Below are 15,568 nucleotides of genomic sequence, written 5' to 3'. Positions count from 1 at the left end.
GTTCCCTCAAAATGTTTATGGAAAAATAAACCCTCTGATACACATGGTTGTATTCCAGACTCTGTTATTTAAAATCTCCCTTTTGCAGGAATAATTAGGTTGTGTTCTGTCTTTTGTTTTTTTTTTTTATCTTTTTGTTTTCTTTTCATTTCTGAACTTCTTAATCTTTGAGTATAGCTTCTGCTTTCCACAGTTCCTTATGTGTTCATTTTGTTAGAAGGGGCAGATAGAGAGTTTGCATGTCCTGTTCACAGCTAGGCACTTTCTCTACATGGAGTAGTTTGTATGTACTTCTGCTAGGTGCGCCATTGTTATTTTATTTTTTTCTTCCAACTGTTCAAAGTCTTCTGGTTCCATTTACTCTGGCTAGAATGGTCCCAATGTATGTGTATATCTGTGATTGTGAAGTTATAAAGCTTAAAGGAAAAGCTGAGCTTGTTTGGCTGGGCTTCTCCTATGGATCACAGGAGTGCAATCAGTTTTGCACTCCTGTGACCCGTTTTCAGCAGGGAGCGGTCTGAAGTCCACTCTCTGCTGACGTCACAGGAATCTGTCCAGGCACCACCTCATTACGACTCTGGAAGTCTGGATCTACCAGGTGCCTGGATTGATGGCTGTCTCAGTGAGCCGCTGGGAGCCTGAGACAGCCGCTCTCCGCCCCCTCCACAGCTCAGCGCTCCAGTGAGCGAGGAGGAGCAGGGAGGAGAGCTGCTAATTGATAGTCAGCCGCTCTCTTCTCAGGGATCTGTGAGAACCATGTCATCGGCGATGTTCAATTGCTCGGTTATCAGTGCAGAGACCCCCGGGGACAGATGCAGCATCGGTCCCATGCTGCATCCAGCTAGGTAAGTATAAAAGGTGGGGGGAAAAAAAAACATACTTCTCTTTTAAATATCTCCTTGAAAAACTGTTTCAAGAGACAAGAAAAACTGGATTTCACCAGTACCTTCTGTACTTTATAAAACAGTGATCTGTTGTATTCTTTGGAAGAGACAGGTGCTTATTGATATCTCCAAGCTAATTCATTTTCTCAAATGAACATCCTGTGTATGACGCAGTTGTGAAAAAAATGTTACACCACTTTCTAAGAAAAAAACAATGCTGGCAACGATTCTAAAGAATAGTTGATTGTGTTTTTAGAGTGAGCTTAAAGCGGAGCTCCAGTCGGAGTCTGGATCCACCAGATGCCTGGACTGATGGCTGTCTCAGCGAGGAGCACTGGGAGCCTGAGACAGCCGCTCCCCGCCCCTCTACAGCTCAGCGCTCCAGTGAGTGTGGAGGAGCAGAGAGGAGAGCTGCTGATTAACAGTCAGCAGCTCTCTGCTCGGGCACCCGAGAAAACCGAGCCATCAGCCATGTTCGATGGCTTGGTTCTCAGTGCAGAGACGCCGGGGACAGATGTTGCATCGGAACGATGCTGCATCCACCTAGGTAAGTATAATGGGGGAAGAAACCCCAAACCCATATTTCTCCTTTAAGGAATTTAATTTTTTAATTCAATTTTTTGCATATTTACTTTGATCCAGAGCCACTGGGGATGCTTTAAATCACCGTAGTATTCCAGGCTTTATACAATGAGAGCAGTGATCTTTTGGGTTCTGTGCCAAGTGTCTTCCCTTCTGTACACTGACCTCAGGTGGTTGCTAGCTTGCCACCTATAACATTTTTAAAACCCCTTGTAATTATTTTTTTATGGTAATACAAGGCATTCTTTGATTGGTTGAGGTGAAGAGGGTAGTGATGTCATGATCTCCAGCTTGTCAAATCCAAGAATATATTGTATTAATTGAAAAAAAAATACAAGAAGTTGTCAGTGGTGCCAAGTGAGTGAGACCCCCTGGGGTCAGTGTGCAGAGGGGAAGCCTTTGGCACAGAACCCATAGGATTACTGCTCTCCATGTATGTAGTGTGGGCTAATGCTGTGATTTACAGCCACCCCCAGGATATCAGATATGGATACTTACATTGAGCCAAACTGGACCAATGTAAATATGCAAAAAAAAAAAACAATTTCGGGAGTTCAGCTTTAATGTCCCCAGGAGTGAGTAATTCTTTAAGTGATTCTGTGTTCTTGTTAGGGCTCATTTACACTTGTGGTTGCTTTACAGCAAAAATGATCCCCTCTGTTTGTGATCAACAGGCACTCCACCCCATTCACATTTGTGCGACTTGTCATACGACTTTGGACATCAAGGTGCACCCCTCACATTTCTGTAAATATTTGATTATATATATTTATTTTCATGTGGCAGCACTGAAGAAATGACACTTTGCTACAATGTAAAGTAGTGAGTGTACAGCTTATATAACAGTGTAAATTTGCTGTCCCCTCAAAATAACTCGACACACAGCCATTAATGTGTAAACCGCTGGCAACAAAAGTGAGTACACCCCTAAGTGAAAATGTCCAAATTGGGCCCAAAGTGTCAATATTTTGTGTGGCCACCATTATTTTCTAGCACTGCCCTAACCCTCTTGGGCATGGAGCTCACCAGATACTCACAGGTTGCCACTGGAGTCCCCTTCCACTCCTCCATGAGGACATCACGGAGCTGGTGGATGTTAGAGACCTTGCGCTTCTCCACCTTCCGTTTGAGGATGCCCCACAGAAGCTCAATAGGGTTTAGGTCTAGAGACATGCTTGGTCAGTTTATCACCTTTACCCTCAGCTTCTTTAGCAAGGCAGGGGTCGTCTTAGAGGTGTGTTTGGGGTCGTTATGTTGGAATACTGTCCTGCGGCCCAGTCTCCTGAAGGGAGGGGATCATACTCTGCTTCAGTATGTCACAGTACATGTTTGCATTCGTGGTTCCCTCAATGAACTGTAGCTCTAGGCTCTGCTTGAGATATGCCACACTGCTCAGGTGTAAACAGGGCGTTACATACATGAAGCAATTCTAGGTAGATGAGAGGAAATCTTGCCACGGTGTCACAGCCAAAATATTAGACTTCAGCTGATGGTTCAACATACTTTGAAAACTTGTTGCTTTTTAGAGCTGAACACCCTTATATGTTTTTTTTTTTTTTTTTTTATTCACATACAGGTACAGCTACATGATCGACAATGTGATCCTGTTGATTACTGGCACTCTGCACCAGCGTTCCATTTCTGAACTTGTGCCAAAATGTCATCCCTTGGGAAGCTTTGAGCAGATGGAAGCTGTAAACATCGCCCAAACGCCTGCAGAATTGTACAATGCCATTCTTGTAGACACTCCACTAGGTAAACATGGGTCTATACCATAAATATACCATACTGTCTATACTATAAATCTACTATGCTAAGCTTATGTTGGATTGTTTATCTTGTGGAAGGGTAACTATTCCATTGAAAGCCAGAATGAAATTCTATGGGAATCATTCCAATCAGCAAGCATCAGCAAATATATGCTTTAACCCCTTCATGACATAGGTAAAACAAACCTTAAATTATAACTAAAGACAACCTTTTTTTCTTCTTAGTTTTGGATGAAGCGGAGAGGGATTAGAACACCTAATAGGTTTACACACGGGCAGAATATCAGGAGACATTTGCTGGTACAAAAAATACCAGCCGACATTCTGCCCATGTGTATGTCGGTCTGTCGGACACGCATGCTGGAAAACCAACAGCCGACTGACTCCCGATCAGTGTTCTCAGCCAATAGCAGAGAGCTCTGATTGGAGTGTTCTGGCAGGAGGGGGGTCCACCCCCCTGTCAAAATACAACTGCCCGGGGGGGGGGGGGGGGGGGAATCACTGGATTGACCCCACATGGTTAATACAGCGGCTCCCAACCGGAGGTGTCAGGTTTTTTTTTTTTCGTGCAACTGTAGTGTGTACCCAGCTTAAAAGAACATCCTACATTTTGGATTTTCCCCAGAAAAGTAATTGAGGAGGAATCATCCAATGGGGACACTATTTCTGGTGACCTGAAGTGCCCCAAGGCATTTCCTTATTTTGCAGAGATTTCCTCTCACTTCCTGTTGGCTATGGGACAGGAAGTGAAGGGAAATCACAATGGGGCACAGATGACAAAAAAATCTGATAAAGGTTAGAACCCTCCCTTACTCTATCCAAAATGGAAAAAAAAGTTTATTCCTATAGTTCTACTGTAATACCTGAATACAGTTTTCAGTTTAGACACTTTGACATGTGTTAGTAAAACTGCAACTACCTCATTTATCCAGGCAAATTATCTTGGATTTTTTTTCCAGGATAAATTGGGTCTTCATTTGCTGGCAAATGTTAATGAACATCTCCTGACTTTTAATTTTGTTAAAGAAAAACTGACCCTGAACAGTAACAAAAAAATAAATGAACGTTTAGCTGTATATTTCTTTGCATTGCAGTGACCCAACACAAAAAAAACCAAAATACATTTTCTTACTCCTGACATTTTGTGGCAATACCAAGTTGTGCATATCATTGGTTGCTGTACCCATAGTAGAGCCTAGCAAAAAATAAAAAAGCAATAGTACACATTTTGCTTTTATTTATTTTTATTTTACATCCATCTCCTCTAGCAAGGAAAAAAGAAACATAATGTGTATTTTTTTTTTCTCCATTCAGAGGGAAAAAGTTTTACAAAGAATGATCACAGTGATAGCCAATCACAGCGATCTAGTGAGGGAAAGCCAATCCTCCTGTCTCCCGATACGCGCATACCGTATATATGATTCCACAGAAAAGGCCCACTTCTATGACACTGCACATATGTTTGCTAGTGGGAATGGGTTGAAGTTTATGTAAACCCTAAATCAATTTTTCATTGTATTTGTTATTATGCTTCTTGTATTCATTACCAAATTGTTGTTTGTTAATCTGTTGCAAACTTTTTTCCCTGGAGGTCCTGCCAGTATCAGAACTTCTTGTTGCAGGCTGATAAGGTTGCTTTTCCTTGCAATTAGCAGAAAGTTGTCAGTCTGCCATGCAAGCTTCTTCAGTATGCTGTTGGGCTGCCTATCTGAAAAAGAAATGCAATCTAACGGCTAGCGAAAAGTTCTAATCCAGGCACAAAAAAGTCTTCCTTGCAGTGGTGCTGCGGCTGTACTGCAAGTGTTAATTGCTTGTTTTGTCCACGGAAGAGTAGAAAGGCTAAACTCGCCGGATCCACCGGTTAACAGCACTCCCCCACATTCCAGCGGCAGACTGTTTCTGGCGTCCTCATGTCCAGAGCGGGGCTATGGGCTTGATGACATCAGAAACAGTCCACTGCACAAGACCGCGGGCGAGGGGAGTAGCCGCTGGGAGGATTAGGTAAGTATATCTTTGCTATCCAATCCCCTATCCCAGTGGTCGTCAGGACCCACCAACAGGCCAGGTTTGCAAGATAACTGAAATACATCACAGGTGATATCATTTGCTGCTCAGTGATTGCAGTATTCTAGTCTGCATCTCCCCAAGGTAATACATAAAACCTGACCTGTTAGTGGGTCCTGAGGACAGATGTTGAGAACCACTTCTCTAGACCGAAACAGGCAAATAACCCTTGCAGTTCAGGCACAGGTGCAAGGTGTAAGGTAAAACTTTTGGCCAGATGTGGGCTTTAAAGAGGAAGTAAACTTTTTTTTTTTTTTTTTTTAACCACTTAAGGACCGCCTAACGCCGATTTACGTCGGCAAGGCGGCACGGGCAGGCAAAATCACGTACATGTACGTGATTTGCCTCTCGCGGGTGGGGGGTCCGATCGGACCCCCCCCCCGGTGCCCGAAGCGGTCCCGTTCTGTTCCCCGGCGATCCGAGATGAGGGGGAGGCCATCCGTTCGTGGCCCCCCCCTCGCGATCGCCGCCGGCCAATGGGAACACTCCTTTGCTGCTGTATGCTAAACAGCAGCAAAGGAAATGATGTCATCTCCCCTCGGCTCGGTATTTTCCGTTCCAGCGCCGAGGGGAGAAGACATCAATGTGAGTGCACAACACACTACACACACAGTAGAACATGCCAGGCATACAAAACACCCCGATCCCCCCCCGATCGCCCCCCGATCCCCCCCCAATCACCCCCCCCCCCCTGTCACAAACTGACACCAGCAGGTTTTTTTTTTTTTTTTTTTTTTTTTTTTTCTGATTACTGCATAGTGTCAGTTTGTGACAGTTACAGTGTTGGGACAGTGAGTATTACCCCCCTTTAGGTCTAGGATACCCCCCTAACCCCCCCTAATAAAGTTTTAACCCCTTGATCACCCCCTGTCACCAGTGTTGCTAAGCGATCATTTTTCTGATCGCTGTATTAGTGTCGCTGGTGACGCTAGTTAGTGAGGTAAATATTTAGGTTCGCCGTCAGCGTTTTATAGCGTCAGGGACCCCCATATACTACCTAATAAATGTTTTAACCCCTTGATTGCCCCCTAGTTAACCCTTTCACCACTGATCACCGTATAACCGTTACGGGTGACGCAGGTTAGTTCGTTTATTTTTTATAGTGTCAGGGCACCCGCCGTTTATTACCGAATAAAGGTTTAGCCCCCTGATCGCCCGGCGGTGATATGCGTCGCCCCAGGCAGCGTCAGATTAGCGCCAGTACCGCTAACACCCACGCACGCAGCATGCGCCTCCCTTAGTGGTATAGTATCTGATCGGATCAATATCTGATCTGATCAGATCTATACTAGCGTCCCCAGCAGTTTAGGGTTCCCAAAAACACAGTGTTAGCGGGATCAGCCCAGATACCCGCTAGCACCTGCGTTTTGCCCCTCCGCCCAGCCCACCCAAGTGCAGTATCGATCGATCACTGTCACTTACAAAACACTAAACGCATAACTGCAGCGTTCGCAGAGTCAGGCCTGATCCCTGCGATCGCTAACAGTTTTTTTGGTAGCATTTTGGTGAACTGGCAAGCAAGCACCAGGCAGCGTCAGGTTAGCGCCAGTACCGCTAACACCCACGCACGCACCGTACACCTCCCTTAGTGGTATAGTATCTGATCGGATCAATATCTGATCCGATCAGATCTATACTAGCGTCCCCAGCAGTTTAGGGTTCCCAAAAACGCAGTGTTAGCGGGATCAGCCCAGATACCTGCTAGCACCTGCGTTGTGCCCCTCCGCCCGGCCCAGCCCAGCCCACCCAAGTGCAGTATCGATCGATCACTGACACTTACAAGGCACTAAACGCATAACTGCAGCGTTCGCAGAGTCAGGCCTGATCCCTGCGATCGCTAACAGTTTTTTTGGTAGCATTTTGGTGAACTAGCAAGCACCGGCCCCAGGCAGCGTCAGGTTAGCGCCAGTACCGCTAACACCCACGCACGCAGCATACGCCTCCTTTAGTGGTATAGTATCTGAACGGATCAATATCTGATCCGATCAGATCAGATCTATACTAGCGTCCCCAGCAGTTTAGGGTTCCCAAAAACGCAGTGTTAGCGGGATCAACCCAGATACCTGCTAGCACCTGCGTTTTGCCCCTCCGCCCGGCCCAGTCCAGCCCACCCAAGTGCAGTATCGATCGATCACTGTCACTTACAAAACACTAAACGCATAACTGCAGCGTTCGCAGAGTCAGGCCTGATCCCTGCGATCGCTAACAGTTTTTTTGGAAGCTTTTTATTGAACTGGCAAGCACCAGCGGCCTAGTACACCCCGGTCGTAGTCAAACCAGCACTGCAGTAACACTTGGTGACGTGGCGAGTCCCATAAGTGCAGTTCAAGCTGGTGAGGTGACAAGCACAAGTAGTGTCCCGCTGCCACCAAAAAGACAAACACAGGCCCGTCGTGCCCATAGTGCCCTTCCTGCTGCATTCGCCAATCCTAATTGGGAACCCACCACTTCTGCAGCGCCCGTACTTCCCCCATTCACATCCCCCAACGAAATGCAGTCGGCTGCATGAGAGGCATTTTTATGTGCTCCCGAGTACCCCTACCCAACGAACCCCCCCCAAAAAGATGTTGTGTCTGCAGCAAACGCGGATATAGGCGTGACACCCGCTATTATTGTCCCTTCTGTCCTGACAATCCTGGTCTTTGCATTGGTGAATGTTTTGAACGCTACCATACACTAGTTGAGTATTAGCGTAGGGTACAGCATTGCACAGACTAGGCACACTTTCACAGGGTCTCCCAAGATGCCATCGCATTTTGAGAGACCCGAACCTGGAACCGGTTACAGTTATAAAAGTTAGTTACAAAAAAAGTGTAAAAAAAAAAAATATATATATAAAATAAAAAAAAATAGTTGTCGTTTTATTGTTCTCTCTCTCTATTCTCTCTCTCTATTGTTCTGCTCTTTTTTTACTGTATTCTATTCTGCAGTGTTTTATTGTTATTGTTATTGTTATTGTTATTATGTTTTATCATGTTTGTTTTTCAGGTATGTAATTATTTATACTTTATTGTTTACTGTGCTTTATTGTTAACCATTTTTTTGTCTTCAGGTACGCCATTCACAACTTTGAGTGGTTATACCAGAATGATGCCTGCAGGTTTAGGTATCATCTTGGTATCATTCTTTTCAGCCAGCGGTCGGCTTTCATGTAAAAGCAATCCTAGCGGCTAATTAGCCTCTAGACTGCCTTTACAAGCCGTGGGAGGGAATGCCCCCCCCCCCCCACCGTCTTCCGTGTTTTTCTCTGGCTCTCCTGTCTCAACAGGGAACCTGAGAATGCAGCCGGTGATTCAGCCAGCTGACCATAGAGCTGATCAGAGACAAGAGTGGCTCCAAACATCTCTATGGCCTAAGAAACCGGAAGCTACGAGCATTTTATGACTTAGATTTCGCCGGATGTAAATAGCGCCATTGGGAAATTGGGGAAGCATTTTATCACACCGATCTTGGTGTGGTCAGATGCTTTGAGGGCAGAGGAGAGATCTAGGGTCTAATAGACCCCAATTTTTTCAAAAAAGAGTACCTGTCACTACCTATTGCTATCATAGGGGATATTTACATTCCCCGAGATAACAATAAAAATGATTTAAAAAAAAAAAAAATGAAAGGAACAGTTTAAAAATAAGATAAAAAAGCAAAAAAATAATAAAGAAAAAAAAAAAAAAAAAAAAAAAGCACCCCTGTCGCCCCCTGCTCTTGCGCTAAGGCGAACGCAAGCGGCGGTCTGTCGTCAAACGTAAACAGCAATTGCACCATGCATGTGAGGTATCGCCGCGAAGGTCAGATCGAGGGCAGTAATTTTTGCAGTAGACCTCCTCTGTAGATCTAAAGTGGTAACCTGTAAAGGCTTTTAAAGGCTTTTAAAAATGTATTTATTTTGTTGCCACTGCACGTTTGTGCGCAATTGTAAAGCATGTCATGTTTGGTATCCATGTACTCGGTCTAAGATCATCTTTTTTATTTCATCAAACATTTGGACAATATAGTGTGTTTTAGTGCATTAAAATTTAAAAAAGTGTGTTTTTTCCCCAAAAAATGCGTTTGAAAAATCGCTGCGCAAATACTGTGTGAAAAAAAAAAATGAAACACCCACCATTTTAATCTGTAGGGCATTTGCTTTAAAAAAATATATAATGTTTGGGGGTTCAAAGTAATTTTCTTGCAAAAAAAAAAAAACTTTTTCATGTAAAAAATAAGTGTCAGAAAGGGCTTTGTCTTCAAGTGGTTAGAAGAGTGGGTGATGTGTGACATAAGCTTCTAAATGTTGTGCATAAAATGCCAGGACAGTTCAAAACCCCCCCAAATGACCCCATTTTGGAAAGTAGACACCCCAAGCTATTTGCTGAGAGGCATGTCGAGTCCATGGAATATTTTATATTGCGACACAAGTTGCGGGAAAGAGACAAATTTTTTTTTTTTTTTTTTTTTTTTTGCACAAAGTTGTCACTAAATGATATATTGCTCAAACATGCCATGGGAATATGTGAAATTACACCCCAAAATACATTCTGCTGCTTCTCCTGAGTACGGGGATACCACATGTGTGAGACTTTTTGGGAGCCTAGCCGTGTACGGGACCCCGAAAACCAAGCACCGCCTTCAGGCTTTCTAAGGGGCGTGAATTTTTGATTTCACTCTTCACTGCCTATCACAGTTTCGGAGGCCATGGAATGCCCAGGTGGCACAAAACCCCCCCAAATGACCCCATTTTGGAAAGTAGACACCCCAAGCTATTTGCTGAGAGGTATAGTGAGTATTTTGCAGACCTCACTTTTTGTCACAAAGTTTTGAAATTTGAAAAAAGAAAAAAAAAAAAAGTTTTTTCTTGTCTTTCTTCATTTTCAAAAACAAATGAGAGCTGCAAAATACTCACCATGCCTCTCAGCAAATAGCTTGGGGTGTCTACTTTCCAAAATGGGGTCATTTGGGGGGGGTTTGTGCCACCTGGGCATTCCATGGCCTCCGAAACGGTGTTAGGCAGTGAAGAGTAAAATCAAAAATTCACGCCCTTAAAAACGCTGAAGGCGGTGATTGGTTTTCGGGGCCCCGTACGCGGCTAGGCTCCCAAAAAGTCCCACACATGTGGTATCCCCATACTCAGGAGAAGCAGCTAAATGTATTTTGGGGTGCAATTCCACATAGGCCCATGGCCTGTGTGAGCAATATATCATTTAGTGACAACTTTGTGCAAAAAAAAAAAAAAAAAGTGTCACTTTCCCGCAACTTGTGTCAAAATATAAAATATTCCATGGACTCAATATGCCTCTCAGCAAATAGCTTGGGGTGTCTACTTTCCAAAATGGGGTCATTTGGGGGGGGGTTGTGCCACCTGGGCATTCCATGGCCTCCGAAACTGTGATAGGCAGTGAAGAGTGAAATCAAAAAGTTACACCCTTAGAAATCCTGAAGGCGGTGATTGGTTTTCGGGGTCCCATACGCGGCTAGGCTCCCAAAAAGTCCCACACATGTGGTATCCCCGTACTCAGGAGAAGTAGCTGAATATATTTTGGGGTGCAATTCCACATAGGCCCATGGCCTGTGTGAGCAATATATCATTTAGTGACAACTTTTTGTAAATATTTTTTTTTTTTTTTTTTTTTGTCATTATTCAATCACTTGGGACAAAAAAAATAAATATTCAATGGGTTCAACATGCCTATCAGCAATTTCCTTGGGGTGTCTACTTTCCAAAATGGGGTCATTTGGGGGGGTTTTGTACTGCCCTGCCATTTTAGCACCTCAAGAAATGACATAGGCAGTCATAAACTAAAAGCTGTGTAAATTCCAGAAAATGTACCCTAGTTTGTAGACGCTATAACTTTTGCGCAAACCAATAAATATACGCTTATTGACATTTTTTTTACCAAAGACATGTGGCCGAATACATTTTGGCCTAAATGTATGACTAAAATTGAGTTTATTGGATTTTTTTTATAACAAAAAGTAGAAAATATCATTTTTTTTCAAAATTTTCGGTCTTTTTCCGTTTATAGCGCAAAAAATAAAAACTGCAGAAGTGATCAAATACCATCAAAAGAAAGCTCTATTTGTGGGAAGAAAAGGACGCAAATTTCGTTTGGGTACAGCATTGCATAACCGCGCAATTAGCAGTTAAAGCGACGCAGTGCCAAATTGGAAAAAGACCTCTGGTCCTTAGGCAGCATAATGGTCCGGGGCTCAAGTGGTTAATTTTATTTTTTTACCCTCTAAAGTAGAGCCATAATGTGTTAGTATGCATCACATACTAGCTCATTATGTGACACTTACCTGCAAACGAAGCCCTCGTCATCCCCGCTGGTGGCCGCATCCATCTTCCCCCGTCTTCCTTCGGGTGCCTCAGACTCCGGCTGTGTGACTGGCTGGAGTCGCATGCGCACGGGAGCCGCCGGTCACGGCACACGCTCCTGAAGAAACGTCACGGGCAGCAGTTCCTTCAGAGTGCCTGTGCCGATGACCTCATCAGTGCAGTATACAGTAAATGTCTCCTAAACGGCACACGTTTAGGAGATATTTACAGTACCTATAGGTACAAAGTATACAGGGAGGTATACAACCTCTTTTAAGGGGCACACATTTTGAATGGGTCTTAAAGTGACTCTAAACTCTGATTTAAAAAAGGAAACTTTCATTAAAAATAGATTCCATGGCACTTAAGTAGCGGATGTGTATGAATTATTTTTGGGGAATAAGGCTATTTTATGGATTTTAACCACTTCCGGACCGCCGCATACCAATATACGTCCTAACTTTAAAGTGGAATATCGTTGTTATGGCAGCAGCTAGCTGCCATAACCCCAGTATCCTCTTCTTCGGCCAGCGGTCTGGTTTCCGATAAGGGTGGTCTCTGTGGCGGATTTTCCGCTAGATCACTTTTATCCACGGCGGGAGAGGGGCCCCTACCGCTGCGCTCCGATGCCCTCCGCCACTTACCGGGGGCCGGAGGCAAACTGATCATCTCCTTTGCTGGGCATGGAGACAAGTGAGGGGAAGATGGCCCCCACCCGTCTCCATACCATTGCAGGGCGGAAGTGACATGAAAACGTCACTCCCGCCCATAGCTCTTAAAGGGCTATTTTTTTTAAATGACAAAATTTTTTAATTTTTTTTTTTGTATTGCATTTTAGTGTAAATATGAGATCTGAGGTCTTTTTGACCGCAGATCTCATATTTAAGAGGTTCGTCATGCTTTTTTTCTATTACAAGGGATGTTTAAGTTCCTTGTAATAGGAATAAAAGTGACACAATTTTTTTTTTTTTTTTTAAAAGAACAGTGTAAAAATAAAAAATTAAACGTAAAACAAATAAGAAAAAAAATGTTTTAAACACTCCCCGTCCCGGCGAGCTTGCATGCAGAATCGAACGTATACGTGAGTAGCGCCCGCATATATGAAAACGGTGTTCAAACCACACATGCGAGGTATCACCGCGATCGGTAGACCTCCACCCTAGACCTCCTCTGTAACTCAAAACATGCAACCTATAGAATTTTTTAAACGTTGCCTATGGAGATTTTTAAGGGTAAAAGTTTGTCACCATTCCACGAGCAGGCCCAATTTTGAAGTGTGACATGTTGGGTATCAATTTACTCGGCGTAACATTATCTTTCACAATATAAAAAAAAAATTGGGCTAACTTTTACTACTGTTTTATTTTTTAATTCAAAAAATTTTATTTTTTCAAAAAAAAGTGCTCTTGTAAGACCGCTGCACAAATATGGTGTGACAGAAAGTATTTAAATGACTGCCATTTTATTCTCTAGGGTTTTCACCTTAGAAATATGAAAACAAACTTTATTTTTAAAGCATATATAAAGCTCAGATGTATTAAATGAAAACGCACAACAATTGCACTCCTTACAAAAGCCTTATGGTGTTGATATCCTTGTACACGAGCCCTTAGAAAAATGTTTGCAATCAGCAAAAAGTGTAGTAACAATGGATAAACCGATACCTAGCAGTAGGTACTGATTGGTTGCAGTCAATTATTGCACCTTGCTTTTTGCTTTTTTTGCATTATTCTGAATCTTTAATTGGTATATGGTGTTTTTGTGTTTTCAGCTGCATTCTTCCAAGACTGCATTTCAGAGCAAGATCTTGATGAAATGAACATTGAAATTATAAGGAACACATTGTACAAGGTAAGTGAAGAGTTGGCCTCCGATACACAAAGATTTACAGCCACTTAATTATAATGAAAGAATGTGGATTAAAGGATAATCTTGCTTGATTATCCCAGGTATCATCACTGTTTAGGAGCAGAACCGTAGCAATCATTGGATAAAGAACTAATATTTAGACAGGTTTTGCAGTAGTCTGTCCATAATGGCTTTCGCAATATTTAAAGAATTGCGTGATGATAGAAGAACCTAAAAGTAAAATGAAAACTCTTTTAGTTTATAAACCTAAAAATGTGAAACATAAAATGACCTACAAATCCACCTTTATGTTCATTTTTCACAATTTCTGCACACCCAATTCAATCTCACATCAGACTGCTTAATAGAAGTGAAGGGGGCAGACCTTCAGAAGATCTTGTGTGCAGGTACCTTTTTTTTTTTTTTTTTTAGCTGACACAGTGTTATATTTTATGTACTGGAGGGAAATTGAAGGAGCTATCTAAGCATGGCTTAATGTGTGCAGTGCGCTTTATGAACGGAAGAGGTGGACCTTTCATTAATCCACCCCTCCTCCATTCATAGAGTGCTTTTCATTGATGGAAGCTATGATACAGCTTCTATGAATCGATGAGGGGGCAGAGATGGTGGGCATAGGCAGCACTCTTGATGAGTGCCAATGACAGGGGCTGTACCTCTGCAACTTAGGAATATTACCACTGCAATGTTGTTTGTGGACCAAGGTGATTTCAACTACGACAGCTGGCAAAAGCATGAGAGACACTATTTATTAAATGTAAGAACCGTCTCTTTCACTGATTTTTTTTTTTTTCTTCTGTTACTTAGGCTTTAGTAAACTGCAAGAAACATTTAGTGCTTACTTGCGTTTCTTAATCTAAGCAAAAAAGAACCATTGAACTTTGAGCGTTATATGATTATAGGCTAAATGCCTTGAAAATTAGAAAAACATGTTTGCTTTTTAATGCACATATCAATATCTGTTGTATCAAGACCTGCACATGTGCTAGGTCCCTGTATCAGTAGAAATAGGAGAAAATATTTTCAAAAAAGTGCTCTCAGTAGTATTTATGAAAAACTGTAATGCGTTACACAAGCCAAAAAAATGGACATTCATGGCAAATAAATAAGGAAGCATGTATGAAGTTCAGTTGTTCACTTGATGAGATCCCCATTTGTATAACCAAGTTAAACGTAGAAATAAACCCGCTGATTCAACAGTTTTCCAAAACAGTTACATTCAAGGCATGCTGTTATAGTTACTAGTGTTCTCATCTGAACTGTCAAGCCATCAAAGGGCTATCATAACTCATCACATGTGCAGCACCATGCAAATTGCAGATTAAACAGAGGCTAAGATGGCAGCTTCTTGGCTGTAAAGGATAGGAGAGTTACGTTACACTTTACTTGCTTCAGATCCGCGCTATAGCCGAATAACGGCTTCAGCGCAGACCTACTTTGCCTGAGCGGCCTGCGCGCCTCGCTCCCTGCCCCCTGCCCCCTGCAGGGCGTGTGCGGTGCGCTCAGTGGTCAGCGAGTCTATGAGACTTGGCTGATTGGAGTAAGGGGTCGATCCTGACCCCGTACCACATGATTAGCTGTCAGCGAATGACAGCTGATCATGTGATGTAAACAGAGCCAGTAATCGGCTATTTTTTCTCCTGGCGCTGACAGCGTGAGGAGAAAAAAAGCCAATTGCCGGCGGCTGTGATTGGGACATCGGCCCCGATCAAAGAGAGCTGCCACCAGCCAATCTGTGCCCACCTGTGCCACCTGCCAGTGCCACCTAGCAGTACATAACAGTGCCGCCTACCAGTGCCCACCAGCGCCACCTACCAGCGCCCACAGTGCCACCCATCAGTGCCCACAGTGCCACCTATCGGTGCCTCATCAACAGTGCTGCCCATTAATGTCACCTATCTGTGCCATCTATCAGTGGTACCTATCAGTGCCCATCAGTGCCGCCTTATCTGTGCCTATCAGTGCAGCCTATCAGTGCCTACCAGTACCGCCCCATCAGAAATTTTACCTGTTTGCAAAATTTTATAACAAACTATGAAACGTGATTTTTTTTTTTTTTTTTTCAAAATGTTCCTTCTTTTTTTGTTTAGCAAAAAATAAAAACCCCAGCTTTG

At 43.3% G+C, this 15,568-nt stretch overlaps 1 protein-coding gene across 1 annotated transcript in view; it reads left to right on the top strand.

The window, feature by feature from the left end:
- Positions 1-15,568, top strand: part of ATP6V0D1 (ATPase H+ transporting V0 subunit d1) — a 133,304-nt gene that overhangs the window by 96,487 nt on the left and 21,249 nt on the right. Inside the window, exons 3-4 of the mRNA XM_073605424.1 lie at positions 3,043-3,221; positions 13,360-13,439. Of these exons, the coding sequence (XP_073461525.1) occupies positions 3,043-3,221; positions 13,360-13,439 (259 nt within the window). The remainder of the gene's footprint in view (positions 1-3,042; positions 3,222-13,359; positions 13,440-15,568) is intronic.

Source organism: Aquarana catesbeiana, linkage group LG11 (assembly GCF_042186555.1).
Source record: "Aquarana catesbeiana isolate 2022-GZ linkage group LG11, ASM4218655v1, whole genome shotgun sequence".
In the NCBI taxonomy this organism is placed as follows: Eukaryota; Metazoa; Chordata; class Amphibia; order Anura; family Ranidae; genus Aquarana; species Aquarana catesbeiana.
The sequence above is the reverse complement of the archived record's forward strand: the minus strand, read 5'-3'. Positions and strand labels throughout refer to the sequence as shown.